The 18165-nt window shown below is 57.0% G+C and overlaps 1 protein-coding gene across 1 annotated transcript; it reads right to left on the reverse strand.

Annotated features, from left to right (window-relative positions):
• Positions 1-1400: 1400 nt before the first annotated feature.
• On the reverse strand, positions 1401-14573 carry DISP2 (dispatched RND transporter family member 2). The gene is made up of 8 exons (XM_045901915.2): positions 14461-14573; positions 8200-8523; positions 7889-7918; positions 7620-7743; positions 7221-7336; positions 6914-7041; positions 6468-6565; positions 1401-4840 (listed from the first exon to the last, which is right to left on the reverse strand). The coding sequence occupies exons 1-8, from the start codon at positions 14571-14573 to the stop codon at positions 1580-1582; spliced, it is 4194 nt and encodes a 1397-aa protein (XP_045757871.1). The 3' UTR covers positions 1401-1579.
• Positions 14574-18165: the final 3592 nt, after the last annotated feature.

An 18165-nucleotide genomic window follows, 5' to 3' on the forward strand; every position in this document is an offset into this window, starting at 1 on the left:
CCGTGCCTGCTTATGCGTGCGAGCTGCTCCCCCAGCTAGCACGTGAGCTCCTCGAAGGCAGATGTTCAATTTCCCTTCCATGCTTCTGTCTCATTGTGGTTCCACATGAGAGTAAGTATTCAAGTAAATTTGCTCCAAGGGCCAGGAGCTCTCACATGGCACAAAACCTTGCAGAGACACTCTTTGCTTTGGGGACAGGGAGTCACCTTTTGGTCTCCTGAGTGCCCCCAGACAGACTTGTCCATAGGAAGCTGGGGACCCTGACCTGGGGAACAATTTTGGACTCACACACTCCCAAAAAGGGCCGGCCTGAGTTCCCGCCTTAGCTGAATTCTCTACTGCCCTCTGTGCCTCTCCTGGCAGGGGTTCTCCACACACTGTGGCCATGGAAGAAGCATGCCCCTGAGCCTGGGAATTGGCTCAGCCACGATGCCTCAGAGCTGGTAGGTTCTCAGTGGATCTGGAGGGAAGCACAGGGCTGGAGCAACTGCGGGCTTGCTCAGAGTATTGCTCTGTCTGGAGATGGAGGTCTGAAGACGGGAAGGATGGGAGTGTCCTCAGAGACACCTGCAAGGTGAACCAGCAAGTTAGCCACAGGCCAATGCCCTGGGGCATGTAGCCAGGAGAGTGGGAGTTCTAGTGGTGGAGTGAGCCAGGAAGCCCGCTCCCACACTTATGAGCTCTGTGACTGTGGGTCAGTCACTTAACCTTACTTATTCTCAATGACTTTACCTATAAATCAGGGGGCAAAAGGACCTGGCTAATTGCAGGCTACCCCAGAGTGAAACGGTGAGATTCCAGGGAGACATGGGTATGCAAGTTAAGTATTGTGTAAAGGAAGAGATGCAGGATGTAAAGGGTTCTTATTGTTTGTTTACAGGGGAGAGCACTCTTTCTGTGCCAGAGCAGTTCCCCACGAGGGACCATCCTGCGGTTTAGAGACACTCTGGGACCGACCAGCCCTCCTCCCCCTGCTTCGTTCCCAGCAGCCATCTTTGCCCAGCCTTGACAAATTGCTGGTCAGACTGGGGAGTATGAGGGTGTAGCACCATTCAGGAAAGAGGCCTCAGCCTAATTCTGGTCCAGAGAAACTCCCCAAAGAGAAGGAAGTGTCCTGATAAAGAGCCCCTGAAAGGTGTGAGGTCCCGGAGGCTGCTGAGGTTCCCCAGGGCTCTTTTGGTTGGTGAGGCGCCATGCAGGGTCCCAAGGACTGGGCCTCTCACGCCCACTTAGCATGGGGGCCAGGTCAGCCTCCCCCTGATACCTGGGGCTACATATCTGGCCTTCCCTCTTCCAGAGGTCCTGGTTGGCACTACACGGGGCAGACGAGAGCTCAGCAAGTCACAGGACATGAGCTTGTGACCTTTCACTCCAAAGATCCGTCCCACTGAATCCTCCAGATGTGGGGAGTAAGCGGCAGCCTGGACCAAGGCCGACACATGTGGCAGGGTTTAAAATCCACAGCTGGGCGGTGAAACCTCTCCATGCTGAGGTGGGGAGACACCATCAGGCTCCATCTGGGGCTGCCTCATCACCTCCGGCAGGCTCTGCACCCTAGTCCGGCCTCCCCGGGCCTCCCTCAGCTACTGTAGCCGGAAGTGTGGGTGCTGGGCCTGCGGAGCCAAACATCTGGCAGGTCTGGCTGGCTGTTGGGCAGCACCACGGGGCTGCCATCCCCCGGGGCCCCACGGCCCTTCCAGGATGAGCTGCTCTGGTGGGAGGCAGGCAGTGATGGATCGTACGCCGTCTCCCTCAGTGCCAGCCACAGGGTGTCCCGCTTCCCGTTCAGCTGGCCCCGCTCGGGTACTGTTGGCACAGTTTCGTCCAGGTCGTCTGGGGAGGCACCCGCAGAATCTGGTACTCGGGCACTGGGCTCCGAGGCGCTCAGGCACGTCTCATCAGAGACGCTGAGCCCCTCCAGGGTGCTGGCTGAGGAGGAGAGGCAATCGGGAGGCTCCACAGCCCTGGCTTTGGGAGCGTGGGCAGGGGCTTCTGGTAAGGCCTGCACAGGCTCAGCCTTCTGCCCTGGGGAGTCCTGCCTGCCTTGGGTCTTGGGGCTGCGGCCGGCCTGCTTATAGGGGGACGAGGTCTGCAGGGCTGGGCACTGGCTGAAGACGGCCTGGTGGTCCAGGAACAGCTCCCGCGGGGACGCAGGGGCCGGTGCGGGCCGGGAGAAGCAGGGGCCATCGTGCAGCTGGAGATCCTCAGAGAGCACTGAGGGCCGGTGGGACAGTTTGCTCGTGGCCGTGCTGGTGTCAAAGCTGGGGCTCCGGCGCCGTGCCAGGGGCTGGAGCTCGTACTGTTCCGAGCAGGATCCGGGCGCCCCTCCCACCGGCCCTGCCCGTGGGCGGCCTGCCTTCTCCGCACTTGGCTCCCCGGTTCCAGCGTCCCACGGCAGGTGAGCACAAGGCCAGAGGATCTGCCCACAGTTCTTCTCTGGCCCAAAGAAGCAGCACAGAGATTGGAAGAAGAAGCTGGCAAAGCCACAGCTGACACACTTGACCATCAGCAGGACGATGCCCAGCTTGCGGTAGAGCAGCACTGTGGCGGGGAGCATGAGCACACCGGCGGCGAACAGGGCCGCGGCGCCCACTGCCGTGGCACAGCTGGTCTGGCGCAGGGAGAAGGCCACGCGGCTCAGGCGGTCAGGGTGTGGGCACAGGTGATAGGAGATACAGTAGTTGACGGTGAAGTCCACCGAGAGGCCCACAGAGGCGGAGAGAAAGAGGGCTTCGGCAGTGTTGAGCTGCCATTCAAGGAGAACCAGCAGGCCCACGGTGAGCAGGACGGTGCCCGCCACAGCCGCCACGGAGAACAGGCTGAGCGGAACGTTCCAGGTGCCCAGCAGCAGCGTGGCAAAGGCCAGCGCCAGCGCCAGGCCCAGCACCACAGCAGGTTCTGTGCTCAGGCTGTGCTGCAGGCTGTAGAGCTCCAGATGGCTGGTAAACCAGCCCCGGTGCAGGCCGGCGGGTGCCCGGCCCAGCTCGGCCGCCAGCCAGTGGCTGACCTCAGTGTAGAAGCGGTGGGCCTGGCTGTAGTCCGGACTATGCTGGAAGTTGGTCTGGAACTGCAGAACCAGGGCGGCCAGGCTGCCGTGGGCATTGAAGCGGGGTCCTAGGTCGCGGGTGCTGTTGGGGCCTTGCTCCAGAGCCATCATCTTGAGGCAGTGCAGGAAAAGCTGCGGTGCCCAAGGGAAACCTGCGTGGCCACAGCAGAGGCCCGGCCCCAGGCGGCCACAAGCGGGGCTCTGCACCCAGCGCTGGAGGGCCTCCACGAAGCACAGTGTGGGCCAGCCCTCCGGCTGGGCTCCAAAGAAGCTCTGATTCCGCGCTCCGTGGCAGAGGGCCAGCAGCCAGCGCTGGGCCTCGGGACCACCGGCCGAGAAGGCGGGGTCGCTCACCAGCGAGCTGTCGCTGCGGGGGTCCAGCGGGTCGCCGGTGTCCACGGGCAGGATGCCCCACACCAAAACCACGGGCATGTGGCCGCCCTCGCCCTGAGGCAGCCGCTCGAACAGGAACTGCTGGCGGTACTCGGCGTCGAAGCGCTCGAAGGGGTGGCTAGGCCGGAAGACCTGGCCGCGCGCCGGCGGCAGGGTGGGCAGCCGCAGGCGGGGGCTGACGCCCGCGATGTAGGCGCCCCCGGCCGCCAGCGCGGCGAACCAGCAGATCCAGATGTAGCGGAACTTGATGACCCCACAGGGCAGGAGGCGCTGGAAGAGCAGGCGCGAGGTGCCGGCCGCCGCCCTGCGCAGGCCGCGGAGCCGCCGGTGCAGGGCCAGCGCCAGTCGCCGGGGCGCACTGCCGCCCCGCGGGCCCTGCGCCCGGGCCGCACAGCCGCGCGCCAGGTAGCGCTCGTGGAGCACGGCGGAGGAGGGCAGCCAGGCCAGCGTGAGCGCCAGGTGCGCCAGCACGGCCGTGCCCAGGTAGAGGGCGAAGCAGCGCACGGCCGGCAGGCGGCTCAGGTAGCTGGCATAGAAGGCGGCGGCTGTGGTTAGGCCCGAGACCAGCAGCAGGTAGCCGAAGTGGTGCATGGTGCGGCCCACGCGCTGTGCCAGCCCCGCCGACGGCAGCTGGCTCTTGCTGAGGCGCCACAGGTCGAAGAAGATGAGGGTGTGGTTGGCGCAGACGCTGCTGAGCAGGACGAAGGCTGCCAGATTGACGAACGGGAAGTAGGCCATGCGGAAGGCCACTCGGTAAAGAAAGAAGGCGACCAGCAGGGAGCCCAGCACCCCCAGCAGCACCATGAGGGTGAGGAAGAGGGAACGCAGGTAGAGGGCGATGCCGAGGAAGATGGCAGCCAGGGCCAGCAAGGGGTACACGGTGTCCTGGGCCAGGTAGTGCCTCAGCAGCTCCTGCTTGAGGCCCAGGTCCATGCCAGTGATGGATGTGTAGTTGTCAGAGAGCCCCCAGGGCGTGGCGAGGCGGTCCAGGTAGATGCCCATCATGGGGGCCCCCTTTGGAGTGGGCAGGAAGAGCAGGCTGTACTTGAGGGAGGGCACCTGGTAGTCAGCAGTCTGGGGACTCAGAAAGTCCCTGTCCAGCACGAAGTGGAGGAGTTGGTAGACGGCGCTGCTCCGGAAGCACTTGGTGGGAACCTGGGCGCAGTGCGCGGGCTTGTCCTGCCCGGGGCCCAGACAGGAGGGCACCAGGGCACCGCGGTGGTAGTAGATGGCGCAGGCCCGCAGAAGGGCCAGCGTTCGGGCTGCATCGGCTTGAGTAGTGTCCAGGCAGGAGGAGCGGTTGGAGAGCACGGCCACGTAGTTGCCCAGGGACCAGCTGGGGCAGCACCTGTTGGCTTCCGTACGCTGGCACAGAGCCCCAAAGTGGCTATGGGAGCGGATCTGTACGGCACACAGGGCGGGAGAGAGCTCAGGGGCAAGGCGGGGGCCCAGGTTCCCCGGGCCCTGTCCAGGGCCCTCTCACCTCCCGTCAGGCTCGAGGGCGGAGGCGGAGAGGTATCCTGACAGCCCAGCAGCCGAGGCTTGTCTCAGATCTGCATTTGGTTCCTGGCCACGTCTTGACTCCACCAAAGGGGGGGTGGGGGGTGGCGCAGGAATGCTTCCCGAGGCCTCAGCCTGAGAGGTCCTGCCCTAAGGGCCCCTGCAGCACCCACCCCAGTTCTGCCCTGCCTCAGCTGGGAGTGGAAGGGGCAGTGTCGGCCACAGATGGGTCAAGGGTCCGGGGAACTGGAAGCCAGCAGTGGGAAAAGTGGGGACCAAAACATTCCAGCGTCAGCGTCAGTGCCAAACCTTAGCCCCCTACCTCTGTCCACTGGGCTGCTTAAACCGTCTTCGGGACAGGGCTATTTCTTTTTCAGACCTCATGCCTCCTTTTCTCTCCCACCTGCTGTTGACATGACACATCACAACAGCTGGTGTAGCTCTGGAGGGCACTGGCCTGGGGATCCGAGGCCCTGTTTTGCTACCAACTGGCGGTATGGCCTTGGGCCTGAGATCATGGTGACAACAGCAACATTTATTGAGAGATTTCTATTGCCAGTCTTTACGGCAAATTCTATCTTGTTTAATTGTCACAACATCCTTATGAGAAAAGTACTATTATTTGCCCCATTTTCTATATACAAAGCCTGAGGCACTGAGAAGTTTAGAAAGGTGCCTGCAAGTCACACAGCTAGGGAGTATTAGAACTGGCCTTGCGGCACCTGGGTGATTCATTTGGCTGAGTGCCCAACTCTTGATTTTGGCTCAGGCTGTTATCTCGGGATAATGGGATGCAGCCCCATGTGGGGCTCTGTGCTCAGCGTGGAGTCTCCTTGTCCCTCTCCTTCTGCTCCTCCCCCTGCTGTCTCTCTCTCAGATAAAAAATAAATAAAATCTTAAAAGAAAGAAAGAAAGAAAGAAAGAAAGAAAGAAAGAAAGAAAGAAAGAAAGAAAGGAAGGAAGGAAGGAAGGAAGGAAGAAAGGAAGAAAGAAAGAAAGAAAGAAACAGGCCTTGAATTCAGGAATCTGACTCCAGGGCACATGTTCCTAACCAGTGTCTTTTGGTACTTGAGATACACTTGTGTGGAGTGCCTTGGGCTACTCAGTGGTGTTTACACTGTTTTTAGCAGCAAACCTTTCTTCAGATGTTATGGTATATGGCTCTCCAATTAGCATGATTGGATTGGCACTGCTTGGGTTGATGGAGGTGGGGTCCTTGGGCTGGGGCCTGCTCAACAGCTCTTGAGACTCCTTTTCAGGACCTTTTGAAAATCCCCAGGCTCTGCATAGTCTCTGTAGTCTTGGCTGTGTTTGGCTTTTCTAAAAACAGCTGACTCTTCTTTCCCCACCCCAATCTGGAACCTTTCAACAGGGGTTCAAATACTTTTCTAAGCAAGGAGTACTCTTCCTCAGTCCACCCTGGCAGTCCTGGCTTAGCTGTATTTCCTGGGGATTAGGTCCCTCATGTTCCTGGTCCACCCCCCCACCCCCAACCTCCCAACCCCTGGCACCTCCCCAGTCGGTTCACCTGGTCCTGTTCCATGCGACACATGGAATGGATGGCGTGCAGGTTCCACAGGCTGCCCGCTGAGGTGGACATGAACACCAGCTGTGCATAGCTCTTCTCTGCAACACACACCCCAGAGTTCAGCTCTTTGGCATCAGGTCCTGGGCCCACTGGAGGGAAGACGCTTACCCAGGACCATATGAGGTTCAGATTCTCAAGAGTCTGAGACCTGTGCCTGGCTGCCTGATCCGGTGTCCCGCCGCCCCCACCCAGCCTGACTTTGTGTGGCTGGAGCACCTGAGTCCTACCTCAGCCTCCCAACTGTAACCCAACTTCCTTGGCTTGAACGTGGCCAGCCGGCCTCCTTCCTTTCTGTCTGCCCTGATTTGTTCTCCTGCGCCCTCCTGTTGTAGTAGGCATGATGGGGACTACCATTAAAGGCAGGAACTGGCCAGGTTGCTGCTTACCAGGCGGGCCACAGAAGAAGCTCTCCGGCCCTCTGTCCTCCTGGGGCTCCACCATCCTTCGAGGCCGGACTAAGCCCTCCTGGGCACTGCTCCAGGGTGTGGGGCTCAGAGTAGTGTGGGCGTTTGAGCTGAGGTAAAGAGAAAAATCTATGCCAGGCACCATCAAGGGGTGGGGGCTCGGAGGAGGCCAGACACCACTTCCCAGCAGACCCCAGCAAGTCCCCCTGACCTGCATTTGGGGAGGTCACCCAATGCCCTCTCTCTTTCCCCCATTCCCTTCAAGAGTGGAAAGATGGAAACCCACTACCTGTTCTGTTCAAGGTCTGGGGAAAGAGAAAGCAGCTTCCTGGGGCCCGTGAGGGCTTGCAGTGTTCTCCAGACCACTAGCTTGCGCCCAATGTCCGTGTCTCGAGGCTCAAAGCCCTGCAGGGAGGGGAACAGAGAAGATCAGGCGGGCAGAAGGAGAAGTGCTCCTTCTGGCCCTTCTTGGCTCTGCCCCTTTGGGTCCTTGGAGCGGGGAAGGCCAGCCTGCCTTTCTGGATTATTGGACGAGAGTATCACCTCTGTGCCATCTCCCCAACTCACTCTGGGGGTCAAGAGCCCACCACTGCCATCCCACCCCCAGCTGGGTTGCTCCAACTTTCTGCCCCAGACTGAGATGAGGTGGCCAGTCTGGGCATCCCTGTCCCTCCCCTTAGCCTCTTACCAGCAAGGGCTTGGAGAAGTCGGGCAGCTGGTCCCCCAGCAGGGCAGCCAGGGTGCAGAGGAGGGTGACAGCCAGACACAGCAGGAGCACAGCCACTGGCCAGTCGGCGATCAGCTGGGAATAGCTGGGAAAGAGGAAGAGAAGCCACTGGAACTGGTGTTGGGTGTGGTAGCAGGGCGCAGTGAGCTTAGGAGTCACCAGGAAGGGGTGGTAGGGCCAGACTCGGCACCAACCTAGTCACCCCTAGGGGGCCAGAGGCCCAGGCCTACCTCTTTGGCATCCGGAAGGTCCGTTCCTGCCTGTGGAAGAGAAGAAAAGACACTTGCTTGTCAGAGCCATCTTGTAGGGTGGGACGTAGGGTGTGGGGACAGGGCAAGATGGTATTAGCCCTTTCAGGCTGTTCTACTCCCAAGCTCCAACCCTTACTTCCTCCTCCATCCAGGCTGCCTCCTCCATCAGAGGCAGGGGACATCCTGGGCTGCCTCTTAATGAAGGAGTCCAGAGCCTGGGGGCTCACCCCACTTTTAAGCCCTGCCCCATCTTCCAACGGAAGCTTGCAGGCTGCTGGACCCTTCCTTACCTGACACTGGCCACAGGGTGCTGCACAGATGGTGGCTTCCAGGCCCCATCTCGCTGTGAGGGGGCTGGAGAAGGGCTGAGGCTAGAGCCATGGGAGCACAGAGCTGCCCGGTCCCCAAGCCCTGGCAGGGAACTGTCCCCCCGGTATTCCTGTGGTGCCCGGGGATAGGTGAAGTGTGCAGGGGCCAAGGGGCTGGATGCGCCCACAGGCTGGAGGGTGGAAGTTGCTGGTGGGGGTCCTGAAGAACTGGAAGGGTCTTCCAAGGGGCCTCTGTGGGGGCAGCAGCTTTTCTCTGGGATTGCCTCAGGGGCCTTGCTCTGGGACCTGGGGAGAGAGGAGACAAGGGTGTTGGGGGTGGGGAATGGTGTTGGGCTACCCCATGCCCCAGCATTGTTCAGTAGTCTGAGACAAGGAGACGGAGGCTTGGGGTTGTTCTTATTAGTCCTGGGGGAGAGGTGAAGAGGGTGCAGCCTCTAGCTGTCCATCCCCATCCTACCTCTTGGGTAGCCTGTCTCATTCACTCACCTGTGCATGCACTCAAAAAACATTATTGGCAGCCTGCTACGTGCCAGACACTGTGCTTTTACGTGTATGATCTTGTGTACTTCTCACAAAACCCTACAGGGGAAATACTTTCCTTGTTCTATATTTGAAAATAGGTTCAGGGAGATAAGAAGAGCTGGGCCTTAAACCCATTCTGACTTGCAGTCCTGCAGTCTTTCTCTCTTTCTTTCTTTCTTTCTTTCTTTCTTTCTTTCTTTCTTTCTTTCTTTCTTTCTTTCTTTCTTTCTTTCTTTCTTCCTTCCTTCCTTCCTTCCTTTCTTTCTTCTTTCTGATTTTATTTATTTGTTTGAGAGAGAGAGAAACAGAGAGAGAGAGCACAAGCAGGGGGAGCGGCAGGCAGAGGGAGAAGCAGGCTCCCCACTGAGCAAGGAGCCTGATGCAGGGCTGGATCCCAGGACCCTGGGATCATGACCTGAGCTGAAGGCAGATGCTTAACTGACTGAGCCACCCAGGTGCCCCTTAAGATTTTATTTTATTTTATTTATTTATTTTTTTAAAGATTTTATTTATTTATTTGATAGAGGGAGAGACAGAGAGAGAGAGAACACAAGCAGAGGGTGTGGGAGAGGGAGAAGCAGGCTCGCTGTCAAGCAGGGAGCCCAATGTGGGGCTGGATCCCAGAACCCTGGGATCATGACCTGAGCTGAAGGCAGATGCTTAACCAACCGAGCCACCCAGGAGCCCCAGTCCTGTGCTCTTTCTGCTGCAGCCACCTGTTTATTCTCTTGGCAGACAGTCATTGAGCACCTACTGCAATCTTATTCCCACCTTAGAGCCTTTGAACTTTCTCCTCCCTCAGCTTGGGATCTCTTCCCCAAGATAACTGCATGGCTCACAGCCTCCCTTTAGTCTCAGTTCAACTATTACCTTCTTAGAGAAGCCTTCCCTGACTACCCTTTCTAAATAACTACCTGCCAGCTCTCTATCCCCCTACCCTGCTTTATGTTTATTCACAGCATTTGCCGCAACCGGACATTATACAGTTGTCATGTTTCTTGCCTGCCTCTCCTATGGAATGTGAGCTCTGGGAGAGCAGGGTCTTGTGCCTTTGTTCATCTCTGTAGCCCGAGGGCCTTGAACAGTGCCTTGCACTCAGAAGAGTCCCAGGGATGTTTGTTGAGTGAATACTGAGCCCTAGACAAGCTGCTAATGGTGGTGCTCAGATGAATAAGGCCCATCTTTGTCTTCTAGGCATTCATAGTAGGTGGGAGACGTTGACAAGAGTCCAACATATTGAGTGCTGTGAGAGAGGAAGTCACAGAGGGCTTCCTGGAAGAAGGCCCAACTTTGACAGGGGTGGGGGTAGTTGGGGAAGGTTTGGCAGAGTCAAGTGCTGCCCTTCCACCGCCCTTGGGCCATGGGGCAGAAGGTTTGCTTTGCAAGAGTGTGCACAGTTGGGAGAGGGAGTTGGGACCCCCAAAGAACTTAACAAGACGGAGTCAGCAATAGATTCTTCTTTCAAAATTACTCATGATGGGGGTGCCTGGGTGGCTCGGTTGGTTAAGCATCTGCCTTCGGCTCAGGTCATGATCCTGGGGTCCTGGGATCAAGTCCCGCATCAGGCTCCCTGCTCATCGGGGAGCCTGCTTCTCCCTCTCCTCCCCACTCATGCTCTCTCTTGCTATCTCTGTCTCTCTCTCTCAAATAAATAAATGAAATATTTTTAAAAAAATTACTCATGAGGGCCGTACTCAGTACATGGACCCAGCCCCACTTCCTGGGTGCAGGGGGAGGCAGGACCATCAGACTTGGGACAGGAGTAGATGGCTATGGGGTGTTCCCAGAGAGGTTCTTGGCTGGGAAGCCCTGGCAGAGCCCTGTCTCCTCCCCGCATTCACCGGACTCACCTGGCCTGCCAGAACTTGTGTAGCTGTGTGGTTTACGCCGAGCCAACCCTGGCTTTCAGCGCCGCCTGCTGCACTCCCACAGCGGGGAGAGGCCAGAGTCCTGGCCCTGGTGACAAGCAGACATTGCCCAGGGATGCTGGGTTCTGCCCAGAGACTAAGTAGAGGAACTGGGAAGAAGAGGCAAGCTCTTCCTCCTCCTCATGGAAGGATGGCTGGCTGGCATAGCAGTCTGGGAAAGCACGACTTTCATGCCGAGGGCAAAATGGGGGAGCACTGGAGGTGGGCTCCCAGCTCTGTCATCTGAAGCTGGATAAATGGCCTGGGTTTATGTGCATAAGTGTTGACATTTACTTCTTTAAAGTTTTTATTCTGCAGGTCTTTTTTTTTTTTTTTAAGATTTTATTTATTTATTTGACAGAGAGAGAGGCAGGCAGAGGGAGAAGCAGGCTCCCCACGGAGCAAGGAGCCTGATGCAGACCTCGATCCCAGGACCCTGGGAATCATGACCTGAGCCAAAGGCAGATGCTTAACTGACTGAGCCACCCAGGTGCCCCTTGCAGGTCTCTTTTGAGCTCCTATCACATGTTGGGCACCACTCTTGGTCTGGGTTATCCTGAAGGCATGAAAATGACCAATTAGTCTTGGTCTCCCCTTAATTTATTATTTTTTAAAGATTTTATTTTATATTTTATTTTTTTGAGAAAGAGAGAGCGCGTGTGCATCATGGGGAGAGAGGGACAGAGGCAGAGGGAGAGAGGGAATCTTAAGCAGGCTCCACACCCAGTGCTGAGCCCCATGTAGGGCTTGATCTCATAACCTTGAGATCATGACCTGAGCCGAAATCAAGACTTGGATGCTTAACTGAGCCACACAGGAGTCCCAAGACTTAATTTTTTAATTTTAATTTTTTATTTTTTAAGCAGGCTCCCCATGCCCAGTATAGAGCCCAAGATGGGCCTTGAACTCATGACCCTGAGATCAAGACCCGAGATGAGATCAAGAGTCGCATGTTTAACTGACTCAGGCACCCAGGTGCCCCAAGATTTTTTTTTTAAAGTAATCTCTACACTCAATGTGGGGCTCAAACTCACAACCCCAAGATCAAGAGTCACGTGTTCCACTGACTGAGCCAGCCAGGTGCCCCTTGGTCTCCCTCCTTAGAGCAAAGCCTGCATTCCAGGGCTCAGGAGGGTGGGGCAGCCAGGGTGTCTAGTCCAGCTGCCCATGGCCTTAGAGCACTCACTGAGTACTGAGCTTTTCCTAGAGCCAGGCTCCCCCTGCCCCACTTGGAATGTTTTTGTTTGTTTTTTTTTTCCATTAAGGGTAGCTAGCACTATGGGGGTGCTGGAGGAGAAAGGGAGTAATTCCCCTTAACCAGTCTGCCAAAGCTCATATGCCTGCTCTGTTCTTGAGCTGGCTTCTTTTTTTTTTTTTAAGATTTTATTTATTTATTTGAGAGAGAGAGAATGAGAGAGAGAGAACACCTGAGAGGGGATAGGGTCAGAGGACGAAGCAGACTCCCCGCCGAGCAGAAAGCCCGATGTGGGACTTGATCCTGGGACTCCAGGATCATGACCTGAGCCGAAGGCAGTTGCTTAACCAACTGAGCCACCCAGGCGCCCTTGAGCTGGCTTCTGTTCCAGGGGGATTCCAGCCTCTACTGTTTGTTTGCTTCTGCTGGGGTCTCCCTGGCCCCAGCCCTTTCTTCTCAACCCCTCTTATCCCTCTCCAGAGACCTACGATCAGCTGCTCCCAAATCTCATCCTTCTTGACAGTGCCCATCATTGTCAATGTGGCAGAATTTGAAATCCTTCACATTCTAGCTATAGAACTGGGCCTTGGTCTCAACCCTCCCGAGGAGAAGAGCCAACCTCTTCTGAGAATAAAAGCTTTCTCCTGCCAGGCCCCGCTGCCCTCGGTTTTCCAGAGACCTAGTAGTAATACAGGTTAAACACCCCTGGCCTTGCCGCCCCAAGAGGCATTCATTCTCACCCCCTCAGTTCCATGGCTCTGACAAGGGTGAGCAACCTCCTAGGCTGGCCTGTAACCCAAGTGACTGGGCCAGGCAGGCAGGGGGATGGAAAGTGGTGACACAGGGCTTCCTCAAGAGGCCAAAGCTAAAGCAGCCAGGGCCTGGCTGACAGCCCCCCCCCCACAGCCCCCACTTGGGAGAATCATAAGAGGTGAATGTATATGTGCATTAACGGCACCACCAGGCCCACAGACACATAGCCATATGGCCATCCATGTGATCCTGCAGAGTGGCCAAGGCAGATGAGGGAGAAGTTCATGCCGCTAGGAAAATAAAAAGGTAATTTTAAAAACACAGTGAATGAACTATTTCAAATTGCTCTGGAGTCAATGAATTAGTAAAGGACCATGGGTGTGCTTACATGCAAACAGCACACTGTTTTATTTGCTGCGTATCTTAACTCCAGAGTACAACTTAGCTCAGCAGGAACATATTTGTGTTTCTTGAATTGAACTGTGTCCCTTTGCCTGATTAGTGTGCAGGGTCTCTGGAGAAATGCAGAGAGAGGCCAGAGGTCCTAAGGAGTTGCTGAAAGAGAACAAGTGGTTCCTGTGCCCAAGAATGACCCCCATGTGCAGGGGAAGTGATCAGACCAGACAAGGCTTATCCTTGATGAAATATCCAAGGCAGCAAATGACTCTCCAGCCCCTTCTAGGGATACCCCTGGCCCCAGGTCCCCACCCTGGCCTGTCCTGTCCCTGCTCTGTCCATCCTTGGCTCTTTGGTCAGGCAATAGTCCCAGGCAGCTCCCTGGTCCAGGGAACACATCCATCCTGTGTCTCACTCCCTTGAAGAAAGGTCTGTGCCTTTCAGAGTGAAAGGTGGCTAAATCTATCCAGGCTGATGTGTTAACAGTAAAGGGAAGAAAACATTTTTCTCTACTTGTGGGGCCTCCTCTTTGCTCTGAGGTGCAGAACATACATTTTAACTGGGGCAGTGTATGTCCACCTCTGCTTTTTGCCCCCAGAGAATGCCTTATTTTAGTCCAGGCAGGAGAGAGAGAGGCAGTGTCATGTCAGAGGAGGGATTCTGAGGGTGGCAGACCAGGCAGGGCACAGAAATTGCGCCATATTGCTACCTGGCTGGGCTGTTCCCTCACACATATGGTGGAGGAAGGTGGAGGAGAGGTACTGAGATCTGGGCCCTCAGTGAGAAGGTGCTCCTCTTGTCCTGCCAGCCTGGGACTCCTTCAGGGATGGTACTGACCGCAGCCTGAGCCTCAGAGCCTGCCCACCCTTGCGCCTCCAGCGAGTGTGCTGGTAGTCGCCACACGTGGGGACTCAAGCCGACACGTGTGCAGCCAGCTATGGAGGCAGACTGGAGACTGATGGTGATGGACAGAGACAGTTCCTGGCGTGGCGGCGACTGTCTGCCCTCCCCACGACACACACCTGGGGGATCCTCCCGTCTATGCCACATGCGCACCCTCAAGCACACTGACATGCTGGAACCCAGACTGAGGTCTCCGCGGGCTTGGGGCTTACTAAGAAGATGCGGGGGCAGGGCCTAGAGGGAGGGGCTCAGGAGGCCGAAGGGTCGGAGGAATCCCCGGCCCTAGAGGTAAGGTAGGAACAGTGGATGGGGCAGGTATTCGGGCAGTGAGGGCGATGGGGACTGACAGTAGGGGGTATCAGGGAGGAGAAAATTGACCCAGCAGAATGAGGGCGTGGCCAGAGGGCCGGTAGCTCCGAGGCGCTGTTAGGGGCTCTGGGAGGGGCTGAGGAATGAATGAGGGAGACATATGGCGGCTACCGGGATACCTGGGGCGGGGGTGCTGGGAAGGTCTGCGAGCTGGGTCTGCGGAGAGGTCCGTCCTACCTGTCCGGGGAGCTGCCGTCTGGGGCCAAAGTCTCCCCCTTGGGCCGCTGCTCCCCTTCCGGACCCAGGCCGGGAGCCGGACCGCTGCTGCAGCTGCCGCTGCCGGCGTCCATGCCCGTGGGCGGCACCGCTGTCCGGGCGCTGGTGCTGAAGCCGTGGCGGCGGCGGGCTCCCGCGCATGCGTCAGCGCCAGTCGGACAGATCGCTGGGCGGGGCCAACAAGAAGCCCAGCCAATGGGCGCGGCACCGGGGGGGCGGGGACAGAGGCTTCTTGCGGCGCGGCTGTCTAGCGCTGGAGACTTGCTGTCTTTAAGACCCCGGGGCCGGTAGTGGTGGGCCCCTCTACCCAGGCCAGGTCTGAGAGCTGCTGTTAGGAGTCCGGCCGGCTGGCTGTAGTCCGCACATTGGCCGTTCCCAGGGGGACATCGATCTTCCCGTAAGGGACCAGGAAGCGCGACTCCAGGCACCGTACAGAGAGCATCACTACTTAAAACGCACTCTTCCAGCCGGAAAGAGGGAGAAACTCCCACACCCGCACTTCACTGTGCAGGAAGCCAAAGGGTTGAGAGGTCGGGCGACTTAAGTCCCACATTTCTCTCGGCTTTGCTCAGCAACCCCCTCCTCCCCAATGGGACCAGGCACTGTTCAGGTTGGGTCCGTCTTCACATTTGTCTGGACCTGGACCTGGGTTTGCACCCCTCAGACCTGGAGCCTGGTTTCTGTTATTTAAGTGTGGAGTATGCGGCGTGGGGGAGAGGGAGAAGAGAGAATTCGCAGCTCTTTTTCTTATAATCACCCCACTTCAGCCTCGGAGGTACCCAATAGCCACTCACTTTAAGACACTTGCTGCTCCACCATCAGGGAATGGCTATGAGGGAGGGGAGGGGGTGATGGGCCTGGGACAGGCCCAGGTAGAGGGCTAGAATAGATGTGGGTGATGTGAGAGGCCTGGGAGTAGGGGAGTGGAGAGGGTTCCAGATGTGGGATTTGGTTGGAAAGGGTTTCACAGCAAGCATGCTGGCTGAATGTGCAGGGAGATGCCATGGCTGAGGAATGGGGCTGGGGAGAGAGTCAGAACCTACAAGCATTGAGGATATAGGTATCCCTACACTGTGTGCAAATGTCACTCTACGCAAGGCCTAGGTCACTAGGTGGGAGAATCTAGAGGTAGGTGTAGAAGTGGTGGGCCTGTCTGAGTAGCTTACAGTTTGGCTGGAAATATAAAAGGCCAGCCCATAAACTGGTGCCAACTGGGTAGGGTGTGGTCAGGCCCATGTGATGGTTGATATAAGCTACAGAGAAGAGTGAAGAGGACCTCTCTCTTCATAATGCACTTTAGGGAAGGCTTCATATTGATGGTGGAGTTTCAATATGGGAGGGAAGCTGGCTGGAGGTGGGGAAGGGATGGTGGTGGTGGTGGTGAAATAAGCAAAGTTAAGGAGGCTGGAACGTTCAGTGTCTTTTTAGGGAATGGTGAGAAATACATCTGGACAGTAGGGATCCATTGAAGGCTTTTGATGTGTAGAGTGAGGCATCTAGATGGAACCTTGGGAGGCCCATCAGGTCTTGGTGTATGTGATAGGGTTAAAGTGATGAGGACACAGTTGAGGCTGTTTGATGGGAGAGAGCAGAGGTGAAAAGGAAAGGAGCGGTGGTCTTATACAACCATGTGCTAAGGGCACCACTGAGTCAAGCTTCTGAGAATGCCTGGCTAGGTGCTCATTTTTATAATTAGGGAACTCAGGGACCACCAGGGCCCCTGGGTACCAAGTTGGATATGAAGGAAGATAGGCTCTTTAAGAGTAAAATAGGGCCTCTGGGAGGCTGTTTATTAGGAAGAGAAGATTCTGCTTCAGGCTCCATGCCAGGTCAGCTGGGCAACCCAACTCAGGCTCTCCATTCTTGTGTCCTCTTTCTTCTGCTTCCTTAGTGAGGTGGACCAGGGCAGTGCCCACAGGGCCCTGGGGGATTTTTCCCTCCAGAACCATCCCCTGGGTCATGGCCAGGGGGGTGGTTTCCCTCCAGAACCATGCCCTGGACCATGGCCAGGGGGGTGCCCACTGGGTCCTGGGGGATGGCCACCACCATGGCCATGTCCCTGTGGAAAGCCAAATGAACAGTATTAGAGTCAGAGGTCAGTGCCAGTCTTGCCTGAGATCAACTTTCCTTTTCCTTCCCCCTTCCCTCCACCTTCTGTTGTAGAGGATTCTAGATTCCCAGGCACTAGCAGGGGATGGTGGTGGAGGGCTGGGAGGCAGGGACAGCAAGCGATGAAGCCAGAGCACTGAGTAGACAAAAGGGGAAGAACCTAGATTCATTGATTTCCATTCCTTGAGCCAAGAAATGACTCCTACTCCTGGACCTTGGTTTATTTCTGTAACTAAGGAGCAGAATTATCTCGTCTTCTCCCTTTTCTCACCCAGGAACCCTTACAGAGTTATTCGAGACTTTGCCAGGCTAGGAACTGCAGGCTGACTACTCACAAGTGAGGGTGGGGCTGGGGGCGGCTATAAAGGAGCTCAGTGAGGGCCAGGAGCAAGGAGGAGACAAGAGGCAGGGTTAGGGGAGATGCAGGAGCCAAGGAGGAGAAGGAGGAGGAGGAGGAGGAGGAGGAGGAGGAGGAGGAGGAGGAGGAGGAGGAGGAGGAGGAGGAGGAGGAGGGTAGCTAAAGGGTGGGAGGAGACCCAAAGTAGGTGGCAAGGTGAGGATGTACATGTTCTCTATATAGAGTGTGTGTGTGTGTGTGTGTGTGGGTGGGTGGGTGGGTACACGGGTGTGTGCTCCGTTTGCATGCAAATATTTCTACCTGTCTGTGCACAGGTGGGTGCCACCGCATGCACGGGTACACAGATGTACGCACATCTGCCTGCTGTGCACGCAGATATACACATGTTGGCGCATGTGCGTGCTTGTGTATGTGTGACGGTGGGAGTGTGTGTGAGCCCACGCCTGTCCCTGAGCAGGTGCTAGACTCAAGAAACAGGAAGAATAAAAATAGTAAAATCAAGACTTTATTGCCTCAGCCAGAAGAGGCCGGAGAGTGTGGCTTAACCTTCTGTCTTTGCTGGAACAATTCCTGAGGCCCCAAGGCCAGAGGAGTTTCTTTGCCTCTTGCCACAAGCCCAAGGAAGAGAAGAGAGACACCAACCACCTTGCTTCTGGTGCTGGGGCACTGGGGGCCTGGAGCCCTGCGGGAGCGGGGGTGGGGCTATGCCCCTATCCCCAGACGGCTTCTGCCTCTGGGCTTGGCATGGGAAAGGAAGAGGCAGGCTCCAGGGCTCGGGGCCTTCCTGTGACCATTTCAGAGCAGCCCCTTCCTCGTCCAGGCTCAGTGATGCCTGCGAACAGCCACTTCGCACCCTGCCCGCGTTTCCTTCTACGACTGTCTTTGGGGTGGGGCCAGTTCCAGGCCTAGGAGCTGGGTCTGCTGGTGGGAGCCAAGGAGGGGAGGGGGGTGGGCAGCCTCCCTTCTCTGGCAGAGGCAGGTCACTGGGGTCCTGCAGTGAGGTTGGGGGTTGGGAGCAAGCCAGCCATCCAGGGAGGCTGTGGGGGTAGCTAGGAAAGCAAAGAAGCATGGAACAGGCGGGGAAGCAGCAGGAGAGAGGCTGAGACAGGGAGGGAGTGTGAGGAAGCCGGAGAGACAGATGGGAAAACAGGAGAGGAGCCGAGGAGAAGGCTGCAGCTGGCAGGGGGTGGAGGAGCACT

The sequence above is a fragment of the Mirounga angustirostris genome, unplaced genomic scaffold (genome assembly GCF_029215605.1).
Source record: "Mirounga angustirostris isolate CCGP_5_RB_7025 unplaced genomic scaffold, mMirAng1.0.hap1 SCAF_9, whole genome shotgun sequence".
Taxonomy (NCBI): Eukaryota; Metazoa; Chordata; class Mammalia; order Carnivora; family Phocidae; genus Mirounga; species Mirounga angustirostris.

Excerpts from the sequence above, each read along its gene's own strand:
- DISP2 (XM_045901915.2), bottom strand. The coding sequence starts at position 14,573 with ATGGACGCCGGCAGCGGCAGCTGCAGCAGCGGTCCGGCTCCCGGCCTG. Across the intron at positions 7,919-8,199 it reads CACCCTGTGGCCAGTGTCAG|GCAGGAACGGACCTTCCGGA; the intron begins GTAAGGAAGGGT and ends TCTCTTCCACAG. Across the intron at positions 7,042-7,220 it reads CCAGACCTTGAACAGAACAG|CTCAAACGCCCACACTACTC; the intron begins GTAGTGGGTTTC and ends TCTTTACCTCAG.